Source organism: Cryptomeria japonica, chromosome 2, assembly GCF_030272615.1.
Source record: "Cryptomeria japonica chromosome 2, Sugi_1.0, whole genome shotgun sequence".
Lineage (NCBI taxonomy): Eukaryota > Viridiplantae > Streptophyta > Pinopsida > Cupressales > Cupressaceae > Cryptomeria > Cryptomeria japonica.
Genome location: NC_081406.1, coordinates 611,507,976 through 611,532,030, shown reverse-complemented (window position 1 = coordinate 611,532,030; position 24,055 = coordinate 611,507,976). Strand labels below are relative to the sequence as shown.

At 37.9% G+C, this 24,055-nt stretch overlaps 1 protein-coding gene across 3 annotated transcripts in view; it reads right to left on the bottom strand.

Annotated features, from left to right (window-relative positions):
- LOC131064295 (protein POLLEN DEFECTIVE IN GUIDANCE 1) overlaps positions 1-23,274 on the bottom strand; it is a 31,338-nt gene extending 8,064 nt beyond the window's left edge. For 2 of the 3 annotated variants that reach the window (XM_057998398.2, XM_057998400.2), the window contains exons 1-2: positions 22,145-23,274; positions 9,254-9,357 (exon numbers count right to left, since the gene is read on the bottom strand). In XM_057998398.2, coding sequence (XP_057854381.1) covers positions 9,254-9,357; positions 22,145-23,053 — 1,013 coding nt within the window. In that variant the 5' untranslated portion in view covers positions 23,054-23,274. The remainder of the gene's footprint in view (positions 1-9,253; positions 9,358-22,144) is intronic. The other variant, XM_057998399.2, reaches the window with a different exon arrangement.
- Positions 23,275-24,055: the final 781 nt, after the last annotated feature.

Sequence of the window (24,055 nt, the reverse complement as noted above, 5' to 3'; positions counted from 1 at the left end):
GCTAGATTTCGCACCTTCTTCTTGCTCTCCAAATTCGCACTTGAAGTAATGAGTGAATGATTTGAATTGTGAAAAAAAACACCTCCAATATATAGAGCGCTCACCTTCCACTTACCCATGAGGCTGACCTAGCAAATAAAAGGTGAAATAATAAATAAAACCTCAAAAGGAGTAGGCCGACTTGTCAAATAAAGGCAAAATAATGCCTTGTGCGCTCAACTTTTAATTTTTAATTTCACAAAAATTAATTTTAAATGCCTTAATAATAAAAATTCAATTTTTTTGAGGCCCAAAATTAATTTATTAAATGCTATGCACTTTTATTAAATGCCAATTTAATTAATTCTTTTTTTCAAATATTTCAAAGTTGATGATTTTGGCATTTCATGCGATTTGGAGGATGTTAACGTTCGGATATTGCAAAATAAAGAATGCACATGTTAAGCGCTCTGGTCCCTTGGAGAGGGACAGGAGCACTTTTTTCATTTTTAGGCTAGGATTCTCAAATTTTGAAGTCAAGTCTTTGTTCACCATGCTTTAGAAGATCTTTCCCATCTCACACAACTTTGCCTTAGCATAATCTCGGAGGGAATTTGTTGTTTTCATAAAAAGCGCTCTAGTCCTTCAGTGAGGGATGGGAGCACTTTTGAGTCCATTGCATGAATTCTTGATCACATTAATCTTCAATTTACCCTCAAGGCGTAGAATATCACATTTCACTCCATCTTGAGCCTTGGTAATAAAAATATCATTTCAAAATGCAAGGTAAATAGTCATATTTGAAAAAAGCGCTCTGGTCCCTTGGTGAGGGACAGGAGCACTTTTGCATCTTGGTGTATTTCTTTGTTCTTTTAAAAGTTCAATTGCGTCCAAGGCATAAAACATCCTTCGTCCTTCCCATCCAAGTCAAGTTTTGCCATAAAATATCAAACAAAGAAGAGAAACTTGAAAAAGTGGCATGGTCCTTCAGTGAGGGACAGGAGCACTTTTTGTCATTTGGGTTGATTTACTCCTTTGTGAACCGCTTAAATTATATTCAATGGACAAAACATGCCTCCCTTAACCTCTTCAAATCATAAAATCACCTTAACCTTGCAAAGATAGTGCGAATTTGAAATTCAGTGCTCCGGTCCTTCAGTGAGGGACGGGAGCACTTTTTGCCCTCTAAGCCAAATTGTCTCACTTTTCACCTCGAAATTCCTTTGCTAGAGAAGATTTCATCTTACTTCACGCTATGAATAAAAGTTAATGTCCAAAAGAGGTCTAAAATTGTGCATATAAAGAAAAGTGCTCTGGTCCTTCAATGAGGGACGGGAGCACTTTTTACCTTCTAGGCAAAAACTTCATCATTTTATTGTTTTCAATCAAGTCTAGATGCTTTATCATGTTCATTTAGTCCTCCACGATGCCTTTGATGTTTCGATTTGACCAAACAAGGCTAGGAATGGCTCAAATAAGTCTTTTCGCCTTTGTCCTTCAGTGAGGGACGGGAGCACTTTGCCTTGGTCCCTTGGAGAGGGGCAGGAGCACTTTTTCCTTTAACCTTCAAAATTCACCATTTTTGTGCCTTCAAAATCTTCAAAAGTATCAAGTCATGTCCAATTATCATTCCGGAAGACCCTGCACAAAACAAAATAGAAAAGTCAGTGACAAATATGCATAAAATAACATTTGTGCTCTGGTCCCTTGGTGAGGGACGGGAGCACTTTCGTCCTTTCTGGCTAAAATATTCAAAATTTAGGTCTCCAATCATTTCACAAGGCAGAGTTAGGTCATCTTCAAGGCCCGGAATCGGTTAGCAAGCTCTCGCAAAATCAGAAATTGCACTTAGAATGAAATTCGCCCTGGGCCTCCAGTGAAGGACAGGAGCACTTTCTCTATTTCAGGCATCATCTTGCCTCCGAAATTTGATCAAAATTTACCTAGGCAAGAATACACAATTTCATCTTCAAAATGCTAACACTTAGACAAAATTTGAATTTTACCCCAAAAAAATTCCCGAATCTAGACCTAACCTGGGACATATCTGACTTCCTAACAGACTCACCTTATCGACTCAATCTCAATTCTCGGGAGGACGCTTAATAACTTTCAAAATTTGACTGGACTCAGCTTGAAAAATATCCAAAAGAAACCCCTAAGGTTTAGCCCTAGACCAGACAGACAACTCACTCATTCAAAACCCTAAAAGCAGAGAGAAGAACAGGCAAAACAAAAGCGAAAAGAGGGGGTCCCCATTTAAATGGGGCGATGTGTGAAAACGTCACAACAGGTAGGTGCCTCGAAGTTTGTGCCATCACTGGTGACTCGGGTACATTGAATTTGGACATGCTAAGGTGGAGCTATTTGATTGGAGGAATAGTGACTGTGGCGCCACCTTGTTTGGCGTTTGTGCCTTGGTTGATCCTCCTTTGTCTTTGATGCGATCTATGATGTACCTCCTTGACTCCTATATGTTTGATGACGCCTCCTTGCTGTCAAGTTTTCTTTCTCTGGTAGCTCACCTTGCCTTGAAGTGTTTATAAGATCTTTCTTCTTAACATCCTGTGGTTTCTTCATGTGGTAAAATGAGGTCTTTGAGGATGGTTAGCCCCATCGCTTGCAATTCCTTGAATACTTGAAGTCCTCCAACTTTGAAGCACCTTGAGTCCTCTCTCACGCATTTGAAGTGTCCTTGATAATGATGGAACTTGAGTAGGTCTTCCTTGTCCTGGCCTGATCCTCCTCCATTTTGATTTTGTTGATTTGCAAAACAAACAAAGGATGATTAAGTATACATGATATATTCGTTCTAACATGATATTTCTCACCTTAAATCATCAACATGAAGGCATTAAGATCAACTTGCTTTGGAACCTCTCCAAGGACAGACCCTATAATAAAATTCACTCAGGACCCTCTCCAAGGACAGGCCCTATAATAAAATTTGCTCAGGACCCTTTGGAAGGGTCAGGAGCGAAATTTGACAAAGTTGCTCAATTAGACCTCATTTTCAACATTACCTTACCAAGATCAAGTCATTCGCCTCGAAAATTGCCTAGGAATAGGTTTTTCTCAAGGACCTAGGCAAAATATTAGACCTAGGAATTTCGCTCTGGACCCTTTGGAAGGGTCAGGAGCGAAATTTTGCATTTTAGGCTTAATTCACATTCCTTTAGCCTTGAACTTCACTTGACCTTTGAATCCCTTTCTCCTGAAGACATCATTGATTTGACCCCCAAAAAGACCAAAAAGAAGGATTTCACTTTGGACCTTGGCCAAGGACAGGACCTATTAGGAATTTCGCTTTGGACCCTTTGGAAAGGTCAAGAGCGAAATTGGTATTTTAGCTCAAATTTCATCATCTCCTTGCCTCAAATCTCTTCTCAAGGCAAGAACACATTAATCCCTTCCCAACCATGCCACAGGAACAGAAATCTTGGTTTCAAACATAGAGCAAAATAGAGGTTTTAAGAATTTCGCTTTGGACCCTTTGGAAGGGTCAAGAGCGAAATTTGCCATTTAGTCTTGATTCCATCATTTCCTTTGCTCCAATCTACCTTGCAAGGCAAATACACATCAATCTTCCCTCAACTACGCCATAGGGATAAGGTTCTTGGTCTCGAACAAGGAGCAAATAGAGTTTTTAAGAAATTTCGCTTTGGACCCTTTGGAAGGGTTAAGAGCGAAATTATTCCTTAGGCTCAATTCACACTTCTTTTCTCCTTTCTTTGCCTTGTATTTAACTTGCCAAACCTCCTTCTAACACCATCAAGTCAACTTGCCATCAATTTAGCTTAAAATAAGGTTCTTTTAGTGCATTAGGCAAAATTAGGGAGTCCTAGGAATTTCGCTCTGGACCCTTTGGAAGTGTCAGCCAGCTTGTGCCCATTCTCCTTTATCTTATCATATTTAAGCTAACTTGCTCTCAAAGTGGTGTCCATTTCAATGTTTTGGCAAGGATTTAGGCTATCACAAGGATTTCGCTCTAGACCCTTTCGAAGGGTCAGGAGCTTGAAAAAATTTCGCTCTGGACCCTTTGGAAGGGTCAAGAGCGAAACTTGCAAAATAGGGCTTGTCCTTGAGAAAGCTTTCTCCTAGCTTGCTTGTTTAGCTTCAAACCATCTTAGGAAAATACCTTGAGGGCAATTTGCTTTAAAATTGTGAGGAAAATCCATGTTTTTTGAAAAATTCGCTCTGGACCCTTTGGAAGGGTCAGGAGCGAATTTGCTCTTTTAGGATCAATTCTTCCTCATTTTCACTCATCTTGCTTTAGACTTGTCCTCTTTGAAACCTTTCCTTGCCATGTATGACCACCATTTGATGTCCCTAGTGAAGAAATAAGCCATTTGGGGAATTTCGCTCTGGACCCTTTGGAAGGGTCAGGAGCAAATTGTGCTATTATGCTCAAATCTTTCACTTTCCATCACTTCACTTTGTTTCACACATCAATTCTCTCTTCATAATGTCATAAGGACAAGGTTTATGAGGCAAATTAAGACCAGGAAAGGAGATATTAGGAAATTCGCTCTGGACCTTTTGGAAGGGTCAGGAGCAAAATTTGAAATTCGCTCTAGACCCTTTGGAAGGGTCAGGAGCGAAATTTGACATGTTAGTCTCTCCGTCAAGATTCATATATGGAATATAACATTTAAGTATAAGCGACATTTCCTTATATCTTTTTTCTTTGTTATATTCCATATATATTGTCAGGATGTTTGAGAGTGGTTTCGGACCTCAAGGAATTATAATGCAAACTCTAGTTTTTGGAGGATTCTTCAATTTTCCAGACTTAGTCAAATTTCAGGATCAGGATGACATTCCAGACAGCCAAATTTCAGGACATTTGAGGATCAGGATGAAATTCCAGACTCCTTAAGGCGAATTTGTTTTGTCCTTGATGTAAGGGATGGGACCCAGGAGGACATTATGCATTCAACCAAGGTTTGATTTAGCAACTTGAAGTGTGACCATATAGTACACAAAAAACACCCTAGGAATGATCTAAATAACCCCTAATCACTCAATTGACCTAACCTCTTGAGGAGATCCACCTGACTCAATCCCTTCAATGCAAAGGCTAAGACACTAAAACAACTAACAACAAAACCAAAAGGGCTAACCCCAGAAAGTAAAAAAGTGGGGTTCCCCATTTGCAATGGGGGCGATGTGTGAATACATCACAACAGCATGGTGATTTAAAACATGTTATTAATCTTTTGTTTGTATCATGGCAGTGTGTATGTGGCAAGGTGGTTTTCCTCTTGTCCATTACAGTTTCTTGTGTTTCAAACAAACAAACAAACAAAAAGAGGAAAGGCAGAAGCATCTCTTCATGTTCCTTGGCATTTGAAGGTCCTTTAATGCATAATGGATGCCCTAAGTAATAATATTTGTATGCAGCATAAGCTCAATATTCATATAAGAACATGAGGGTGAGAATTGAAGAGTTCTAGTAGGTTGCAAGGATAGAAATTCTTAGTGCAGAGAATAGCAAAAAAAAAGCTTGATGTGACATGCTATACCAGAGCATTTAGAACTACCCTAGCCAAAAGAAGAGAAGGGGCCAAACAATTTCCATTTCCAATTGGTTTTTACTTTTTCCCCAGACGAAGATTCCCAAATTACATTGTTTTATGCTAAGTTACCAGGTTCGGCACTCAGAGCCCATATACTGGTCCTAGTTCAAGTTGGATCCCGGTTTGAGTTTGGTTCGCGTCTGGTTCGGTTCAAAACAGATGCCATCGATGAAAACACCCATTTGCAGTTGCCATTGATGAATGGAGGGATACAGTTGCCGACACCTGTTTGCAATTGATGTCGATGGAGGGAGAGATACAGTTATCGTCGATGAAGGGAGGGATACATGCCATCGATGAATGAAGGTCTATGAATAGTGAAGCCTTTGATAATTCATTGGCTTTCCGTTTATTAAGTTTACACTTCAAAAGCCTTTCTATAGATTCATAATTCACTGATTTATAATTTTATACATTATTATATATATTATATTATATAATATATAATAATTATTATATAATAAAATATAATGTATATAATAATAAATATATATATATATATATTAGCCTATATATATATATATATATATATATATATATATATATATATATATATATATATATATATATATATATATATATATATATATATATATATTAGCCTATATATATATATATATAATTTTTCTACTGTTTTTGTACTAACCAACCCAAACAAACCCAAACCTCATTTCAAAATTTTGTCCTGCCGGCAACTTAGGTTTCATGCCATACTCTCAATGGTTTCTATTTCATCCATGATTTGCTATAGTGTGCAAATATAATTCTGCTCCATTCCAGCAACTTGGGAACACTATTTCCAGCACTAAATTACATTCCATCTCTGTTAATTTCAAAGTAAATATAAGAGAGCAGAATTTCATCTGTTCATTTCAATCATGTACTTGAAATCTTGAGAAATTGCAGATGAACAAAAGGTTAAAGCATAGTTCTCCAATTAACAACAACAACAGCAACAACTACGTGAGGATGGCAAACAGGGCCACATAACAACAGGAACAAACAAGGAATTGGTAGAAAGAAACATGTGTGAAACCTAGGACAGCATGATTTGATCTTCTCTTGTACCAGAAAATACCCTGAAATGATACAAGAAAATGAATGGTTACTTCTGGTTGCCCATCTTGTTTAAGGCGGAAATATATTGTTGGCATTGGGTTGTCATTAATGTCAACCGGTATGGGATGACTACCGGTGTGAGAGATGTATGTGCAACACTGTCAAGGAGGAGTACAGGTTGACATATCTTTGATATCACCTTGTGTTGCAGAACACCGGTAAGGTAAGGAAGATGACCCCGAGAGTCACCGGTACACAAGTTAGCGCCTGACTTGTGTGGATGGAATGGTAAGGTGATCGGTACCGGTACAGTGTATCACCGGTTAGGAAAGGATGTCAACTGGTAAGTGATGTTCACATGGGGAAGTCGGATCAACCAAGTGAGTGGTTGTCAGCCTGCAAAGGTCATGACCAGTGTACAAGTAGGAGGTCTAAGGTGCTAGAGCTGTTGTTTGTAATGAAGAGGGAAAATGTTACCTAAATCACATCAACACAAGAATGATGTGAGGTTGCAGAACAGCAGGACTCCCACCGGATGAAGAATGTAGTCACCATATGAAGAGATGACTGACAGTGAATGTGCATATGCTGCACAAACAAGGAAGTCACACAAGTACACTGCAGGATGCAAAAGACAAGGTGTCACTCCACCGGTAAGTGGAACTTATCTCCTATCATGCATTGTGTGCATTATAGTTTTGTGAGATAGGGAAGAAGAGGTGTGCATCGAGTGCATGAAATCAAGGATATGCACAGAACCGACTAAGAAGACATGTTGAGATGCGGGTACAGATCAAGAGTATTTACCGGTATGTAAGTCCACCGGTAATATGAGCAAGGTGCAGATGCAGTTGTCCTCCCACTTCGTGGGAATATGCATGCTTGGGATAGACATGTCTGAAGACCGGTTTAGGTGTTCCACCAACAGTTCAGCAAAGAGCAAACATGAGGAGTTAACCGGTAGAGTGTGAGATACCGGCAGGGTTAGTAAACCAGCAAAGAAGAGAAACTTGTAGAGTGTTTGGTCAATGATCCTATCTGTACCGACATGAAGAGTCAAGCTGGCAGTTGGTCGACATGGATGCCACATGGAGTCAAGGTAGCGAACCTGCATTCGAATGAAGAAGGAATGTACACCGACGAGGTAGTTGCAGAGTTGGTCGACATTAATGGAAGATCCCACAAATCACGAGACGAGTTGTAGAGCTGTTGCAGAGGTTTGCGGTTCGAGGCCTGGAGGACAACTTAGAGCCAGCTAAGAGTGTTTGAAGAGATCGAGGCAGATGAAGGAAATAGCAAGATAGATCTTGGTGTCTGACCAAGAGATCAGCCGATAGGGTAAAAAGCAAATCGCCAAAGATAGAAGGCGTAGTCAAGAAGGTGCGATAATGGCGGAGGTGTACTATTGGTTGTCAGAAAGATCAGATCGGGGAAGATCTGATTGGATTTGGTTTGTCTCGAAGGTGATGAGGAAACCCTAACCTCTTGGATTTTGAATTGGCTTTTGGCGGTAAAACCAGACTTTAAATATACAAGCCAAGGACACTGTTAAGGGCTGTTGAATAGAAGAAGATTGTGCTGCTGCGAAGTGTATTACTCCTGCATGTGAGAGCAAATCAGTCAAGTGCACAAAGCATATATGAGAAGAGATTGAGTGTGAGGGTGAACCTGGTTAAGTGTTCAACCGGTAGTGTCCATAACAGCAGAGCAGAAGAGAAGGCAAAAACAAAATCAATAGAGTATAGCACCGTTAAAGTGCAGAGCAGTGAGGAGGAGATCCAGCAGAGAAGAAGAAGAGGAGAGGTGTATCGGTAGGGTTTGCCGGCAGTAGAGCAGCAAAAGAGTGAGTTGGTGTAGCAGAGAAGGTATCTCACCGGCAAAGTAAGGTATATGAAATAGTTAGAAGATTCACTTGTAACAAGATAACTACTTTTGTAATTGATGTTTTCATTGTGATCACTGAGTTGTAGCTCGATGCAAGGGTTGTAGCTCATAAACAAGTTAGGGGTTGGTGCTCCTTGGGTTGGTGCCCTAAACATTGTAAGATAGTTTTCATTGTGAGGCTGGATTGGAGCAGTAGACTCCAGCAGCATTGCATACCGAAGTTTTTCCCATCTTGGGTTTTCCTCGTATATATTAGTGTTATGTGATGTCCCTTGTGTGATTGCATTTGTGTTGGTCTCCCTACTAACCAGTAAGTCTGCATTGAGTTAGATCTATTAACCGGTATGCTCGCATAGGATAGCTAAAGGGAAAAGTTTGAGAACCATTGATTCACACCCCTCTCAGTGGTGCATTGTGTATATTTCTCAAGAAATCGCCATCTCTCAAGAAAAAGTCATCCATGTATCCAATCTTCTCTCCCTCAAGGACATGTTTTAGTGTCTTCTATAATACTAAGTAAAATTAGAGATTTTCAGAAATTGAAGCTCACTTTTCATATTCTTCAGAAGAACAAAAGAAGCTCATAAACCAATATAACTCAAAGGCATAAAAACTTCCAGACAGAGCTCAATTATCACAGGAATTCATTATCAGAAATTTATTCTAACTAATGCATATCAAAGAATAAAGACAACTGTTCTCTAAATACAAACAAGAGCACATAGATAAAGACTGAACATCTGTACACTGACCTGACAGACAAGCATCTCCAGAAGAATCCTAATATCCTCGCTGGCATGATAGTCAATAATGAAAGAAAAGAATCAAGACATACGAAAAATCCTACATCAATGAGCTGCAACAGCAAGTTTAATTCTTGGTAAGTCGCAAAGACTTGGTAGTACTAATAACAATCAAAATAAGCTAGATTATACTGAAAAATAAAACAAAATTGAAATCCTTGATATGATCAACCAACAGCTATAAACCCTCGCTAAAAGTCTTTAGGGTGGTATCTAATCCGAATCTCAGTACACAAATTTTATGATCTTTATTATACAGTCAAATGCATTTTCAGTGTAGAATCCAGAACCAGATATGCCATGAGATATATTATACCCCAAAAACTAGTCTAGATAATAGCAATGTTAACTGTGACTATTATGCAACACAAAAACATTAGGATACAATGTCATCCAAGAAACAACCAATAGAGAAGATAAAATGCCATTTATTCTTGTCAAGTCTAGCTTTTTATGCTAACCAATTCTGTAAATCAGATATCACTTTTCCCATAAATAGATTTGTCAAAGCTGATGATTACTTCTATGTTGCTGAAAATAAAACCTCTATATTTCCTCCCAGGAACATTTTTAAAAAGAAATTAAAAAAAAAACAGAAAATGAGCTAGATGCATTTATTGAGCCGTTTCTAGAATGATAACTGGATGTGTCTCAGGGGATGACCTCCTCTCAGGCCATCTCCAACCTGAAATAGTGGCTCATGAGAGACCATAGATTACAGAATGAGCCACAGTCTGCCCCAATTTCAACACCTCAAATGTATCTGTACCCGTGTCATGTAATTATGTTTGTAACATGTCAATTTTTACATGGGAAGCCAAGTGCAAAGGCTTCACAGTAGGGATTAAATTCAGGAGTTGGAATTAAATCATGTCATCTGTGTTGTAGCTACTTTATCACATATTGTGTTGCATTAGCATATTGTGTTGCATTAGCCAAGGTAAGATGCAAAATTTAATTGCCCATAACAGAATAAGACTGGAACATGTTCTTTGAGGCTATGAAAGATTTTAATCCATCTTCCACCAAGTCCATCTTTTTAAACATGGAGGCCCAGGTAGAAATGCTCAATGACTTGCACCTCAATGACAGGAATAAAATTTGTGTGTTGCAACTACATAATGGCATTTGCCTTGTGACTGCTTTATAACAACATTTGGTAGCAAACACGAGAAAATGTAAAATCTAATTATCAGTGAGTAACAACAGGAGCACAAAAGGTTCTTTGGGGCTACGGAGATTTTCATACCATCTCCAAGTCGGTTTTGGATGGAAATGCAGGATACTGACAAGGGAAAAAGAGGGAAAGGATGAGGAAACAGGGAGACACAAATCGGCAATGGCTGGAAATATCCCCATAATTCTAAGAAAAATGGGGGCATATGGGATGAGTGAAAAAAAGTGGTCCCTGGATATGGAAAAATTTAAGCTCAAAGTAATATATTTAATTATTTCCCTTGTTTGGGTTATAGGTTTCTCTTTTCTGCTCCCTAGCAATCTGATGCGTGAAGATAGATTGTTTTTTCTTAGGTACGTTTACAGTTTACAAAGGATTTTATAAGTCTTATTAGAAGCAGCTGCTTGAATGTGGTAGCAGTCAAACGTCTTCTTTTATAATAACCTATTATTGAAAAAAAGAACAGTTGTACAAAAGAAATAAAAGTATGATGATTAAATAAATAGAAAATAAAATACATTTAACAAAGGAAAAAATTGTAGTCAATATATTTCGTATTAATAGTGGTAGATACAATGTCAAAATGAAAATACAGATACTTACTCTATGCTTAATGGATAGACTATAAGCATAGACTTACAAAGTTATTATACCAAATGAGAATACAATAAACTCTAAGATACCGATTCTTGGCATTTTAGGCTGGGTCCGGGTCCTGGTTCTTGCCCGGTCCTAGTCCTCCCCGAGTTCTCCCTGGCCCTGCCCGGGTGGAACCCAGGGAGAACCCGGGCGGACCCAAGAGAACCCAGGCCCATGGGTTCCAAAAAACGAGGCCCACGGGTCATAAAAACACAAAAACCAATTAAAAAACACTTTTTTTAATATTTTTTTAACATGTAAACCCATGTCTCTCTGATTTTTTCCAATATGCTTCACCGGTCTGCTCTGAATTCTGTTCTTAAACTCTACATAAGGCTGTTCATATATTCTATTGTTCTATCGCACCAAGCTGTTCTAGACTACTACAGATCTGCTTTTATTTATGTCCTTATTCTGTTTATCCTTCTGTCCTAATTCTATTGTTATTCATCTCTATCGTGCTCTAACTTGGGCTCCTTTTTTCGTGGTTGAATGATGTTGTATTATATTATTCTCTATAATATCTGATATGTTTATAACTGCTGTAATATATCATTGCAGCAGTCACATTGTATATTTCATTTTTGTAAGGATTGTATCATTGTAATAATCAATAATGGTATATATATTATTATATATATATACACACGGACGAACCCGTACCCGTACCCAAGAAAAAAAAAATTTGCCGAATCCGCAAATCCGTACCCGAACCGGTAACTTAGAATAAACTAAATCAATATATGCCAACCAGGCTCAATTGGTTGTGCTTGATCCTCTGTCTGTAGGCAGTCTAATGAGGCTTTGGCCTCATCACTATCACTGCAATCGGACTTGTTAAGGATATCCAATGGCATCAAAACTAGACCTATGTGCTTGTCTGCATTATCCTCCTGATCAATTTGTGTGGCATCCCCCATTATGTTCAGTCATTTTTCCTTCAGTTGTTTTTTTTCCAGAGACCTAAGGGCCCCTGTTGGGAAATGCCTGGGCATATCAATGCAACCCCACAAGGATGGGTGTGGAGGATGCAATAGAGACATCCCCAGGCAATTCATTGTCAAAGGAACATCTCAGAGAAGTCTTGGCAACAACTTGCCTATCAATATATATATAGACAAACCCATACCTGAACTCGGAAAAAAGAAATCTGCATTTTGCATGCCCAAACCAGCATCTTAGCTCAAGATTCATTGCTAGGCTTAAAAAATGGATACAAATAGAGATTCAGCATCTCAGGCAGCTTATTTCTCATGAGGGAGTGCCACCAGTACCATTAGTTGGATTCTCTTCAAAGATGTTGTATAGGCTGACAAAATTTCAGTGATCACCCCTTTGTCTCTAGGAATGAGTTTCAAACTAAAAAAGCCCCCAAAGAACTTGAGCATTAACTTTTTAGAACAATATCTTTAGAATTAATTAGTTAATGGTCAATAATGTAACATAATGTACATATTAGTTAGTTTCTATTTTTCTTTTGTTTATGATTGTTTCTTAATAGAAACATCATCTTCATGAATGCTATAAGTACATCTCTATTCTTTTAATAAAATAATTGTATTCCATGAACATGGTATCAGAGTGGGAAGATATTAAAAAAGTTGTCAAAAAAAATTTTCAATTGCAGTAAATTTGAATTTTATCCCTATGTTGGTTTTTTGCATTCACGAAGCCTTCTTTTTTTCGCGACGGGATTTAATACTTGCCTCTTTTTGTGCTCGCGCGACTTCGTTTTTCATGGATTTACCCTCATTTTTGGCTTGCATTTAAGAAAAAGCCCATGTTCTCGAAGTTTGTGCCCGCACGAACACTTGTGACCTCTACTAGTGTCTTTCACAACTTCTTTCTGCGCAATTTTGTGTTTTTTAAAACGCATGACGGGATTATTTTGTGACCGTGATGGCTCTGCAACCTTCCATGACGGTGATGGCTCTATAACCTTCTACAATGGCAACGAGAGATGTGTGCTTTATGCAACTAAAATAAATTCGCATTTTTTGTGCGCAATTTTTTGCAATTTCTGCAACAAAAGAAATCTAGCGACGTGATTTTCTTCTGCCCGTGATTTTTTATGACTTCCTGTCCACTCTACTTTGCAGCTAGGGCACGATTTTTTTTGCCTTTACAAATCCGACTAGGGTTCTGCTTTCTATCAGCTAGGGTTTTTTTATAAACCCTCTTATTTTTTGCTGGAATTAATTTTCAATTGCAAATTCCTTGTGGGTTTTTCTCATACATTTCTAGGTCTTCGTTGGAATTTTCTAGGTTTGTCAAAATTCATACCTTGGGATATGTGACAGCCATACTTCATTCAATCTCAAAATCTGTACTTGAATCTACCTCAGTTTTTGCATTGGGTTTCATGCCTCGAGTTACGTGCTCTTCAATAATCAATTTTTCACGTCATTAATTCTTGTTTTTCATACCTCAAAAAGTGTGCAAGATGACATCTTTGACCAACATAATGTTGGAAGCCAGTCGGCGATTTAACAGCAAAAATTATAACACATGGAAGCAACAGATGATGATGGTCTTTGAATATCGTCACCTAGATGATCTGATTCTGGGTAAAGAGACTCATCCTACCACAACTGGACAAGATCAGGATAAGTTTGACAAGCGCAACCAGGAAGCGGTCATGCTTATCAAACTTTCCGTTACTAATGATCAACTGCCTCAAGTGCCATCCGACAAGACAACTGCAGAGATCTAGACTATTTTGAAGGATCTCCATGAGACATTAAACAAGAGCCGTGCATTCTTTTTGAAGAACCAGCTATTTTCTATCATGATGGATGAGCGTATGTCCTTACAGAAGCATTTGACAAAGATTAAAAACATTCGAGATCAGCTAAAAGCAATAGGTCAAAAAATGGAGGAAGAGGATATGGTAGTAATCACCCTGAAGAGTCTACCTAAATCCTATGAGCACTTCATAGAAACGCTCAACATTACTTCAACGAATGTTGACTTGAAGTTTCCAGAGTTGCTGGATCTTTGGAAACAACAGTTTGGTAGCAATGCCACTTCGTCCTCCTCAGAACAAGCCTTCGCAGCCAAATCCTTTCACAAAGATAAAGGCAAATCTCAATCCTCTCAGCAAAAAGGCACCAGTCAATCTTAGGATAGCTCGAAGAAGAAGAAAGTCCAGTGTAACTATTGCCACAAATATGATCACTTGATAAAGGACTGTCGGAATCGTTTGGCTTCCGAACAGCGAAAGTAGGGAGGGTCTCAACCTAATGCCAACATCGCAGAGGACTCAGAGCAAAAAGAATCTACATTATACACTTTCATGACGAAAAGACTTGTAGATCATGTGAAGTCTTCTGCTTGGTATATAGACTCCAGTGCATCTCGACACTTCACTCATTGGCATTATTGGTTTGTAGACTTCTCGCCTTTCACTAATTCAGTCATTTTTGGAGGAGGAGAAGAGTATACTATTGTCGGCAAGGGCAACGTTTAGATACAGTTTGGTGGGAGGAATCTCATATTCCTCAATGTATACTACGTTCCTGGTGTAGACACCTAAGATTGTCTTAGCTTAATTAAATAAATGTTTTATTTATTTAATTATTTTATCTTAAGTCTTCTATTAATTAAATAATTTTTTATTTATTTAATTAATTCATTAATCCTCTTCTAGCCTTTCTCTATTTAAATAAATATTTTTATTTATTCAAATTATCTTTCCCTAAATTAAATAAATATTTTATTTATTTAATTGGTCCCACTTCCTCGATTAATTAAATAAATCTTTATTTACTCAATTAATTCATTTGCTTTTTCACTCTGACACATGTCATTTTCCTCTACCTACCCCTTTATAAAAGGATTCCCTCATTCTTATCAATCCTAATAAGCAATCTAGCAATCTAGCATTGGAGCGTACTTTTTGCATTCTAGCATTCTTATTTTGCATCCATCATATTTCAAATCTTCATTCACCATAGCTCCTTGTGTGTGTGCTTTTGAGAGCAATATTATTAATAAACACATCTTGAGGAATAGGAGTGCAATGGAGTAGTTTTTTGAGCATGCATGTGTGTTTCTAGTCTAGATTTTGGTTTGCATTGTGTGCATTTTACAAGTACTCTATTGAGGATGTTGAAATAAATTTGGATCTTGTCCCATAAGATTTCAATATTCTTTTTCCCATCCACACCTGGCATGGAACTGAACCTTTTCTCTGTGAGCCAGATTATGCAGCACTCTCCTCAGCTTGATGTGGTATTCAGTTCACACAAGTGTTTGAAAGTTGATCGTGCATCTCACACTATTGTGGCTATTCGCATCGAGGATCATGGTCTATACAGACTTGTGGCTATGGGTGATTCTCTAGAGCATGCCTTTGCAGCTAAATCATCTTCTATCAACAGTGTCCGACATCAGCAGTATGGCCACCCGAACATTCATTATCTTGCTCAGCTTGTTTGGGAAAATTTAGTTCATGGCTTACCTGAGATTCAAACTCAAAATCAGCAAGTTTGCATAGCTTATCAGGCTGGGAAGCAGCACAGGACACCATTCAAGGATGGTGACTCATGGCGAGCCACCAAGGTACTACAGTTGGTTCATGCTAATGTATGTGGAGCACTTAATACACCTTTTGTTATTGGTTCCAAGTATTTCTTGCTTTTTGTAGATGATTTAAGTTGTAAAATGTGGGTGTACTTTCTTAGACAAAAATCAAATGTGTTTACTATATTTCAGAAGTTTAAGGCCTTAGCAGAGAAAGAGTCTGGCTGTACCATAGTCACTATTAAGGTCCGACAATGAAGGGGAGTTTTGTTCCATCACTTCCTCCAACTTTTGTGATACTCGTGGCATCAAATGCCAATTAACCACAACTTACACTCCTGAACAGAACAGTGTTGTAGAGCATCACAACTGCACTATCACTGAGATGGTTATAACAATGTTGGAACACAAGAATGTTCCCAAGAAATATTGGGCAAAACCAATATACACTACAATCTATCTCCTTAATCGGTCTCCCACACAAGTTGTTAAGGGGAAGAATCCTGAGGAAGCCTGGACCGGTCCCAAACCCAAGATCAATCATTTGAAAGTCTTTGGCTCTTTAGCATATGCTTGGATTCCAAATGCCAAGCGCTCCAAGTTGGATTCCAAGAGTGAAAAACTTATGTTCACAAGGTACAATGACAACCATAAGGCTTACTGGCAAATTGATGTAGAAACCGATAGTCTCATCTTTAGTCGCAATGTTGTCTTTCATAGTCTCATCTTTAGTCTCATTTTCAGCTATCCTTGTATGTGCAGAATTCTAAGGATCAACCTTTGAAGACTACTGAATTGGGTGTTCGTCTTTCATTAGGTTCACCTGATGGGAGGAATGATGCAGAATCTGAATTTGATGATGCTCAACTTGAATTTCCTCCGGATGATGTCAATATTCCACTCGTTCAACCTGTTCCAGATCCAATCCTAGTTATTCCTCCTACATCTGATGTTGGTCCATCTACTCTCCTGCCTAAATGGTGGACTAAGACCATAAGTGATCTTCATCCTAATGAGCTCATTGAGGGTAGATCTTCCAAAAACAAGAGCAAGTAGCAAACTACAGTCAACTTTGCTCTCATGGCCAACATTCACAGTGTTTTTGAGCCCCAAACATATTCTGAGGCTAAAGGAATTCGTGAGTGGGATAAGGCTATGGAAGTTGAACACCAGAGTCTTTTGAAGAACAACACTTGGGTCCTCTCTGATCTTCCACCAGGGAAGAAACCCATTAGCTGCAAATGGGTGTATAAAGTTAAGTATAAAGTTGGCGGAACCCTTGACAAGTACAAAGCTCGTCTAGTTGCTAGGGTAGAAAGAAGGCATTGACTATGAGGAGACTTTTGCTCCTACAGCCAAAATGAGTACCATTCGGCTTGTCCTTGCCTTAGCAACTCAATTTGGTTGGAAGTCCATCAGATGGATAAGAGTGCATTCCTCAACTGTGAGTTGTAGGAAGAAGTCTATATGACGCAACCTCCAAACTTTAAGGTTGCTGGAAAAGAACACCAAGTGTGCAAACTAATGAAAGCACTCTATGGCTTGAAACAGGCTCCTCGAGCTTAGTATATCAAAATTGACAAGTACCTCACAGATAATGCCTTTCAAAGGAGTCCATCTAATTCTAATCTGTATGTCAAAAACACTAGTAGTGATATTCTTATTCTTGTTGCCTATGTTGATGACCTCATTATCACTGGTAGTTCGACACTTCTGATTGATCAGATCAAACAAAGTTTGTGCCAATCCTTTGACATGACAGACTTGAGACTTCTGCACTATTGCTTAGGTGTTGAAGTTTGGCAGACTGAAGGTAGTATCTTCATATCTCAGTCAAATTATGCTCGCAGTATGCTAGACAAGTTTCGAATGCAAGACTGCAAATCTGCATCCACACCTATGGAGAAAAGGCTGAAGCTGACAGCCAAATCAGATTCACCTGTGGTGAATGAATCAGCATTCAGGCAACCGGTGGGCAGTCTCATCTACCTTACTACTACTAAGCCTGATCTCACTTTTGTAGTGAGCTAAATTTCACACTTCATGACAACGCCCAAGGCAGATCATTGGGTAGCAACGAAGCATGTGCTACATTATGTGAAGGGCACTTCTAATTTTGGTCTTCTGTACAGCAAAAGTCACAATCCTAGACTCATTGGTTTTACAGACTCAGATTGGGCAGGTTCAATTGATGATAGAAAATCAACATATGGGTATGTTTTTAGTTTGGGATCTAGTGTAGTCACATGGACTAGTAAGAAGCAGCAAACTATGGCCCTCTCCTCGACAGAAACAGAGTATCGAGGAACAGTTAAGGCAACTTGTGAGACAATTTGGCTTCAGAGGATGCTTTCAAACATGCAGATGTCTCAAGCAAGTCCTACTCCCCTTTACTGTGACAATCAAGGGGTGCTCAAATTGGCCAAGAATCCAGTCTTCCACGAGAGAACCAAGCATGTTGACCTCCATTGTCACTTCATTCAGAAGCTGGTTGAAAACGGATCAGTTTACTTGTTGTATGTTCCAACAAAAGATCAAACAATAGATATTCTCACCAAGTCTTTGAGCCTGGACAAGTTTGTTAAATTTAAGGGGCAACTTGGTGTAGCTGACAGATTGACCATTAAGGGAGGGTATTAGAATCATAGTTGAAAAACTCGAACTCAGCAATGACTCGGCAAGCCCAAAAATTTTAAAAAACTCAAGGAAAAACTCGGCAATAACTCAGCAACTTTATCGAACATTTGGAAGTACATTTTTTTAAATATTCTTCAAAAACACACATTTATATAAAACTAATGTCATTAAATTTATTTTTTAATTATATTAGATAAACATATATTAATAGGATACTATTTAAATCATAATAATATTAATAATTATTGAAGCCTAATATGTATCCTTTAAAGTTTATAAACATTTTTATTTTTAATTTTAAAAAAGCCCATTTTCAATTAATTTAATCTTGTAGTATATCATACGATGCTATTGTGACTAGGTATGGACATCGATCTTTGCATAAAGGAAATAGTGAAATATTATTGACAAATGAATGAAGGCAATTCTTAACAAGTGCAGGAATAGTCGAAAATGAAGGAGTTGCACCAATATCGTGCCCTAGAGTCATGCCTGTCGTCGTGCCCTAGACTTGTGCCAACATTGTTCCTTGGAATCACACCCAAAAACCCTGACTTAAATAATGTGTTCTTTCATTTGCGTTCCAGACGAGTGTTTTGTGCTTGAACCGCACAATTTCGCGATTTTGAGGGCCAGAAATCGCTGCGAGTATTGCTTAAAATTGTCTGCGAGTCTTTCTATGAGTGAATCCCCTGGGCAAATGACCCGCGAGTACTCGCGATTTTGGCAAGTCTCACGTGAGTTTTTCAACTATGATTAGAATAATATATTTCTAATTAATTAGTTAATGGTCAATAATGTAACATAATATACATATTAGTTAGTTTCTATTTTTCTTCTGTTTACGATTGTTTCTTAATAGAAACATCATCTTCATGAATGCTATATGTACATCTCTACTCTTTTAATAAAATAATTACATTCCATGAACATAACTCAACAACATTACACCATAAATGTACATTTGACATCAATCTTGTCAGTTCAAACTGTGACAGGTTTTAGGACGCAAATATTAAATGTTAGAATTTGTTAAATTTCCCTGATTTGGTGAAAGGAAGAGATGAATGTGGTATATAATTTAAAATAGATGGCTAGTTAAAATGAAAATGAATAGCCTTTTGTTTTAAAATAGGGTAAAGCAACATATTCACCACAAGTAAGCAAATAACCCTAGAATATTTATGAGTTGGGATTCGCTGTGCTGCTGAAATAAATGCTCATACATTAATTAAATAAGACAATGTTACTTAGCTTGAAACTCAATGAAAGATATTGCTTTGCTGGATACCAGAAATCGATTCACCAATTTATCAGATCACTGTGATGTCAGATGAATGCCTCTGTATCAGTATATTTTCTGTCTGATGTTCAGGTTCAATTCTGCACCTGCAGATCTGAACCATACACATGGAAATGCTATTGATTCTTCACAGAAAATGACTACGGGATTCTACTAACTTTGATGTCCAAAAGGGTGGTGTCAACAGATACTATTGAGGAGCTTGCTAGGCTAGGGTTGTTCTCCTTTGATCAAAACCGTAGGATTGATTCAACAGTTTGGTGGAGATGATTGAAGACAGCAAGCAAACATGTAGCAATGCCAAGGATGCTGATGCAAGATGAAGTTGAAATGTATATGCTCTACAATAGTTCTTGGAATCTTGAGTGATCATATGAATTGGAATGAGTGCTTGTGGATGCTTTGAAATGAATTAGGGTTTCTCGTTAAATAAAACACCCTAGTGCAAAAGCTAATAAAATTTGATGCTCAAGTTGGCACATAATGGCTGGTTGGAAGTAATCAGCTTGGACCTAAGTTTCAAATTCAAATAGTCCTAGGATTATTTCCATTCTCGAGGAACTGAACTAGGTCTGTTCCTCACCTGCCAATTTGACCTGGGATAATGGATGGATAAATTGAGAATCATAACCATAGGGCTATATGCAGATGGACTGAGCTTGGGATCAGGTTTTTTGCTAGCTTTTATGCTGAAACATACCACTTGTACACTAGTAAATACATAAGCCCATTCAAAAGTGATTCCAAAACAAAGAGGAAAAATGCAGAATATGCAATTTTCACCATTACAATTAGATTTTAGACAAAAAGAGAATATTAAGAGTAGCCAGCAGTGGAGGCCATTTTTCTTGGTTTTTCCGTTTTAAATTAGAGATATATGAGACATTGAATTTTCTATTCTTTTTAGCTGCTCTCTTTTTTTCTACATTTGAGACAACAGGAGATGTCGGTGCAATAGTACACAAAACAATTATTGAGCTTAAATATTAAACACACATACAAAGAGAGGGAGTGCGAGCAACCACTAGATATCTCAAGGACAGCAAAAATATCTCTGGTCAAGTTGCACACTGTGGATGAGGCATATAGATAGGATTTAAAGGCAGAAGAAAAATTGAACACGAAAAGTAAAATAGTGATGAACCATTAGAACAGGATGTGAAATCCACTAAGGCAAATAGTGAATTTTGATATATAAAGTTAATGAATTTTGATGTAAAAAGTTAGAGGATCCATATAGGTTGATTTCAAATGTGAGATTGGATCATCAATGCTGACATCTTCTATTATAGATAGGATTTAAAGGTAGAAGAGAAATTGAACACGAAAAGTAAAATAGTGATGAACCATTACAACAGGATGTGAAATCCACTAAGACAAATAGTGAATTTTGATGTATAAAGTTAATGAATTTTGATGTAAGAAGTTAGAAGATTCATATAGGTTGATTTCAAATGTGAGATTGAACCATCAATGCTGACATCTTCTATTATATCGATACTCCTTAACAACCATGTTTTTCAAATACTTGGATTTGAGTGGGTTGTTCAGGCATTCCGGAGTGCCCTTGGCTTTCGTCTGATGTTGAAAATTGGAAGACACTTAATCAATTAACAAAAAACTCACAGCAAGGGAAAGAAAATCATTGTTTTTCAGAGCACAAATAAGATCATATGTTGTGATCATGGTACTTGCACAGAAGACAATCTGAGCGTAATGGAAAAGGTACCGGCAGGAGGATGACCGGCCTAAGAACAGATTAAAGGTAGTGCACTATCATCACCAGTCAGCATAAGATGAACAAATACCAAACTGGCTGACAAGGAGAAAAACCCTGCAAATGAAGTTTATAACGGGAAGGATGTGGCTACAAGGGAATTTTTGGATAAAGGTTGAACTAAAGATAGATAGGCTTATGGAAGTTTTATGATGGCATTGTACACATTTTGTTTCTTATTGAAACACACAACCCTACAGATCTATGAATGTTGATAAACTATTAAGGCAATGATATGGGACTCCCACCCCCAGATTGACTTCCTTTGTTATGGTGATTCTCTGCCGTGTAAAAGCCTAGCCATCTCTGTTGACCTGGACATGAAAGAGTTATATGTCTTGCTCGCATACCGGGCTATGCTGTTAAGAATTTTTTGAATGGTTTAGTACTTCATAGTGTGTTGTACTGGGTTGTTATTGCTAAGCAGTTTTTTTAATATTGGAATTTCATAGTTTATTGTTCTTGGTTATGCTGAGCAAATTTTAAACATTTTAGTACTTCATAACTCGCTGTTTCTCTTGTCACTGCCGAAGTGATTCTATAGCGTGGTTTAGTTTGCACAACTGTCATCATATTGATGGTCCAGTATCGATTCTAGAAAAGGGTATAGTTTCCACAGCTGTTATAATAATAAGAAGATTCACGACAGTGGTTTGGTTTTCTGAGCGTGCATGCTTTGTTTTGATGTATCAATATGTTTTCTTAAGTCTAACAAAAATCCAATAAATTCGAAAACCAGAACCTAAAAATTAAGGAGTAAAGCTATCATACGTAGCTACTTACCAGTTCACATCGCCAGGGAACATGGAACATGGTATTGTAAACCTTCTGTCTTTCCTTGTCGTTCCCCACCGATGTTGTGCTGCGCAAAGAGTTGCCTCTGTTAATTTCCCTTAAAAAATATCCTAAAGGGGACATGGCAGAGTATATAGGAAATTCAGAGGTTTCAGCCATCACACGCTCCCAATCCAGCAACTGAGGGGTTGCGTGAGAAGCTTTCTTCTCAGGCTGCGGCTCCTTCAACGCACCACTCCCCCTCTCCTTCACCTCTTCCACAATCTCATCTCCATTTCCCTCCACAGCGTCGGCGTTAACATTAACATTCCGCTGCCTCAATTCAGCAGGGGAAATCTGTTCCAAAAACCCTACTTTGCAATTACTCTCAGCGGGAGATACTTGCTCCAAAAGCCCTGATTCGAGCTTATTTGAAACATCTTCAACAACTGAGTATGCGATCGAAAACGAACGTTCCAGCCCTTCCACGCCCTCCGATTCAACCGAATCAACTCGCTCGAAATGCAAAATTCCGTTTGGTCCGTCGGCGTGCCCTAACAGGGAATTGAGCGTGTCAGGCTCATTACCATTAGCGTCGTGTGAGCAGCTTAAAATTGTTCCATCAACCATTTCAACAGCATCTGAAACGGCCAATTGCTGAGCTGCGTCCATTGAAAGATCCGCAAGGCACCCGATGTCAACAGTGGCACATTTCCTCAGGCTGGACGAGTCTCCCAAATGAAGTGCGTCATTACTGTAAATCTGGCCATTGTCTAGTGTTGCGTGGGCAAAATTGACAGACTTTTTCTTGTGTCTGCGTCTCCGGCTGTGTGATTTAATGGCGAGTGCATCCTCATTGGGAGCGGGAACGTCTACATAGCGCAGGAGATCGAAGGAAAGCTTCCTGCGATTGGCCATGGATTCACACCAGATATAATGTCTCTGATATCTATGATTTCAAAATTTCACGATGGAATGAAATCCTGCTAAGGGAGATGCCAAAGATTGGTGCTTGAGATTGGAATAACTGAAGCCCAGTTCCGATGCGCATCTTTCCCAAATCCAATTCCATTTTTAGGGCAGGTAGCAATCCTTGAGGATGCCTTGGAGCTCAAACCTTCTAACTATATTTGTTTCGTTTCAAAGCTTATTTATCCCGCTGAGTCACATGGAACTCGAAAATTAGTGAAATAAATTGAAATTCGTTAAAACCCAGATTTTCCATTTGCTTGTAAATTACTTTAACGAAGTCATTGAAATATTCTGTTTAGAGATGAGCGGGGTGATTATAAATTAATTTGTGCCTCTAGATTTTTTAATATTTAATTTATTTTAATTTTATTTATGTTTTTATAGTCAATAGATTGATAGTATTATAAATATCTTGAAAGGATTATTAATATGTGATGAAGGGATATTTATAAATATCAAGATAGGATTATCAAAGTTTAATTTTATCTATGTTTTTATATTTAATAGATTGATAGTATTTATAAATATCTTGAAAGGATTGTCAATGTGTCACAAAGAGATATTTATAAATATCAAGATAAGATTATCAAAGTTTAATTTTATCTATGTTTTATATATTTAATAGATTGATAGTATTTATAAATATTTAGATAGGATTATCAATATGTCATAAAGGGATATTTATAAATATCAAGATAAGATTATCAAAATATCTTGATGGGGTTATCAATATGTCAAAAAAGGACATGTTATTTTGGATCAATGTGAAGTAATGAGGACAAATGATTGAAAATAACAATCTTTGGCCATGTAATGCTCTAGAATATTGTCTCAAACTATACTCCTTTTACTACACAAAATCAAAATGTGCAAATGTGAATGATTATTTGATTATTAATAGATTCATTCATGTCTTAAATGTGCATTGAATGCCTCCATATACAAAGA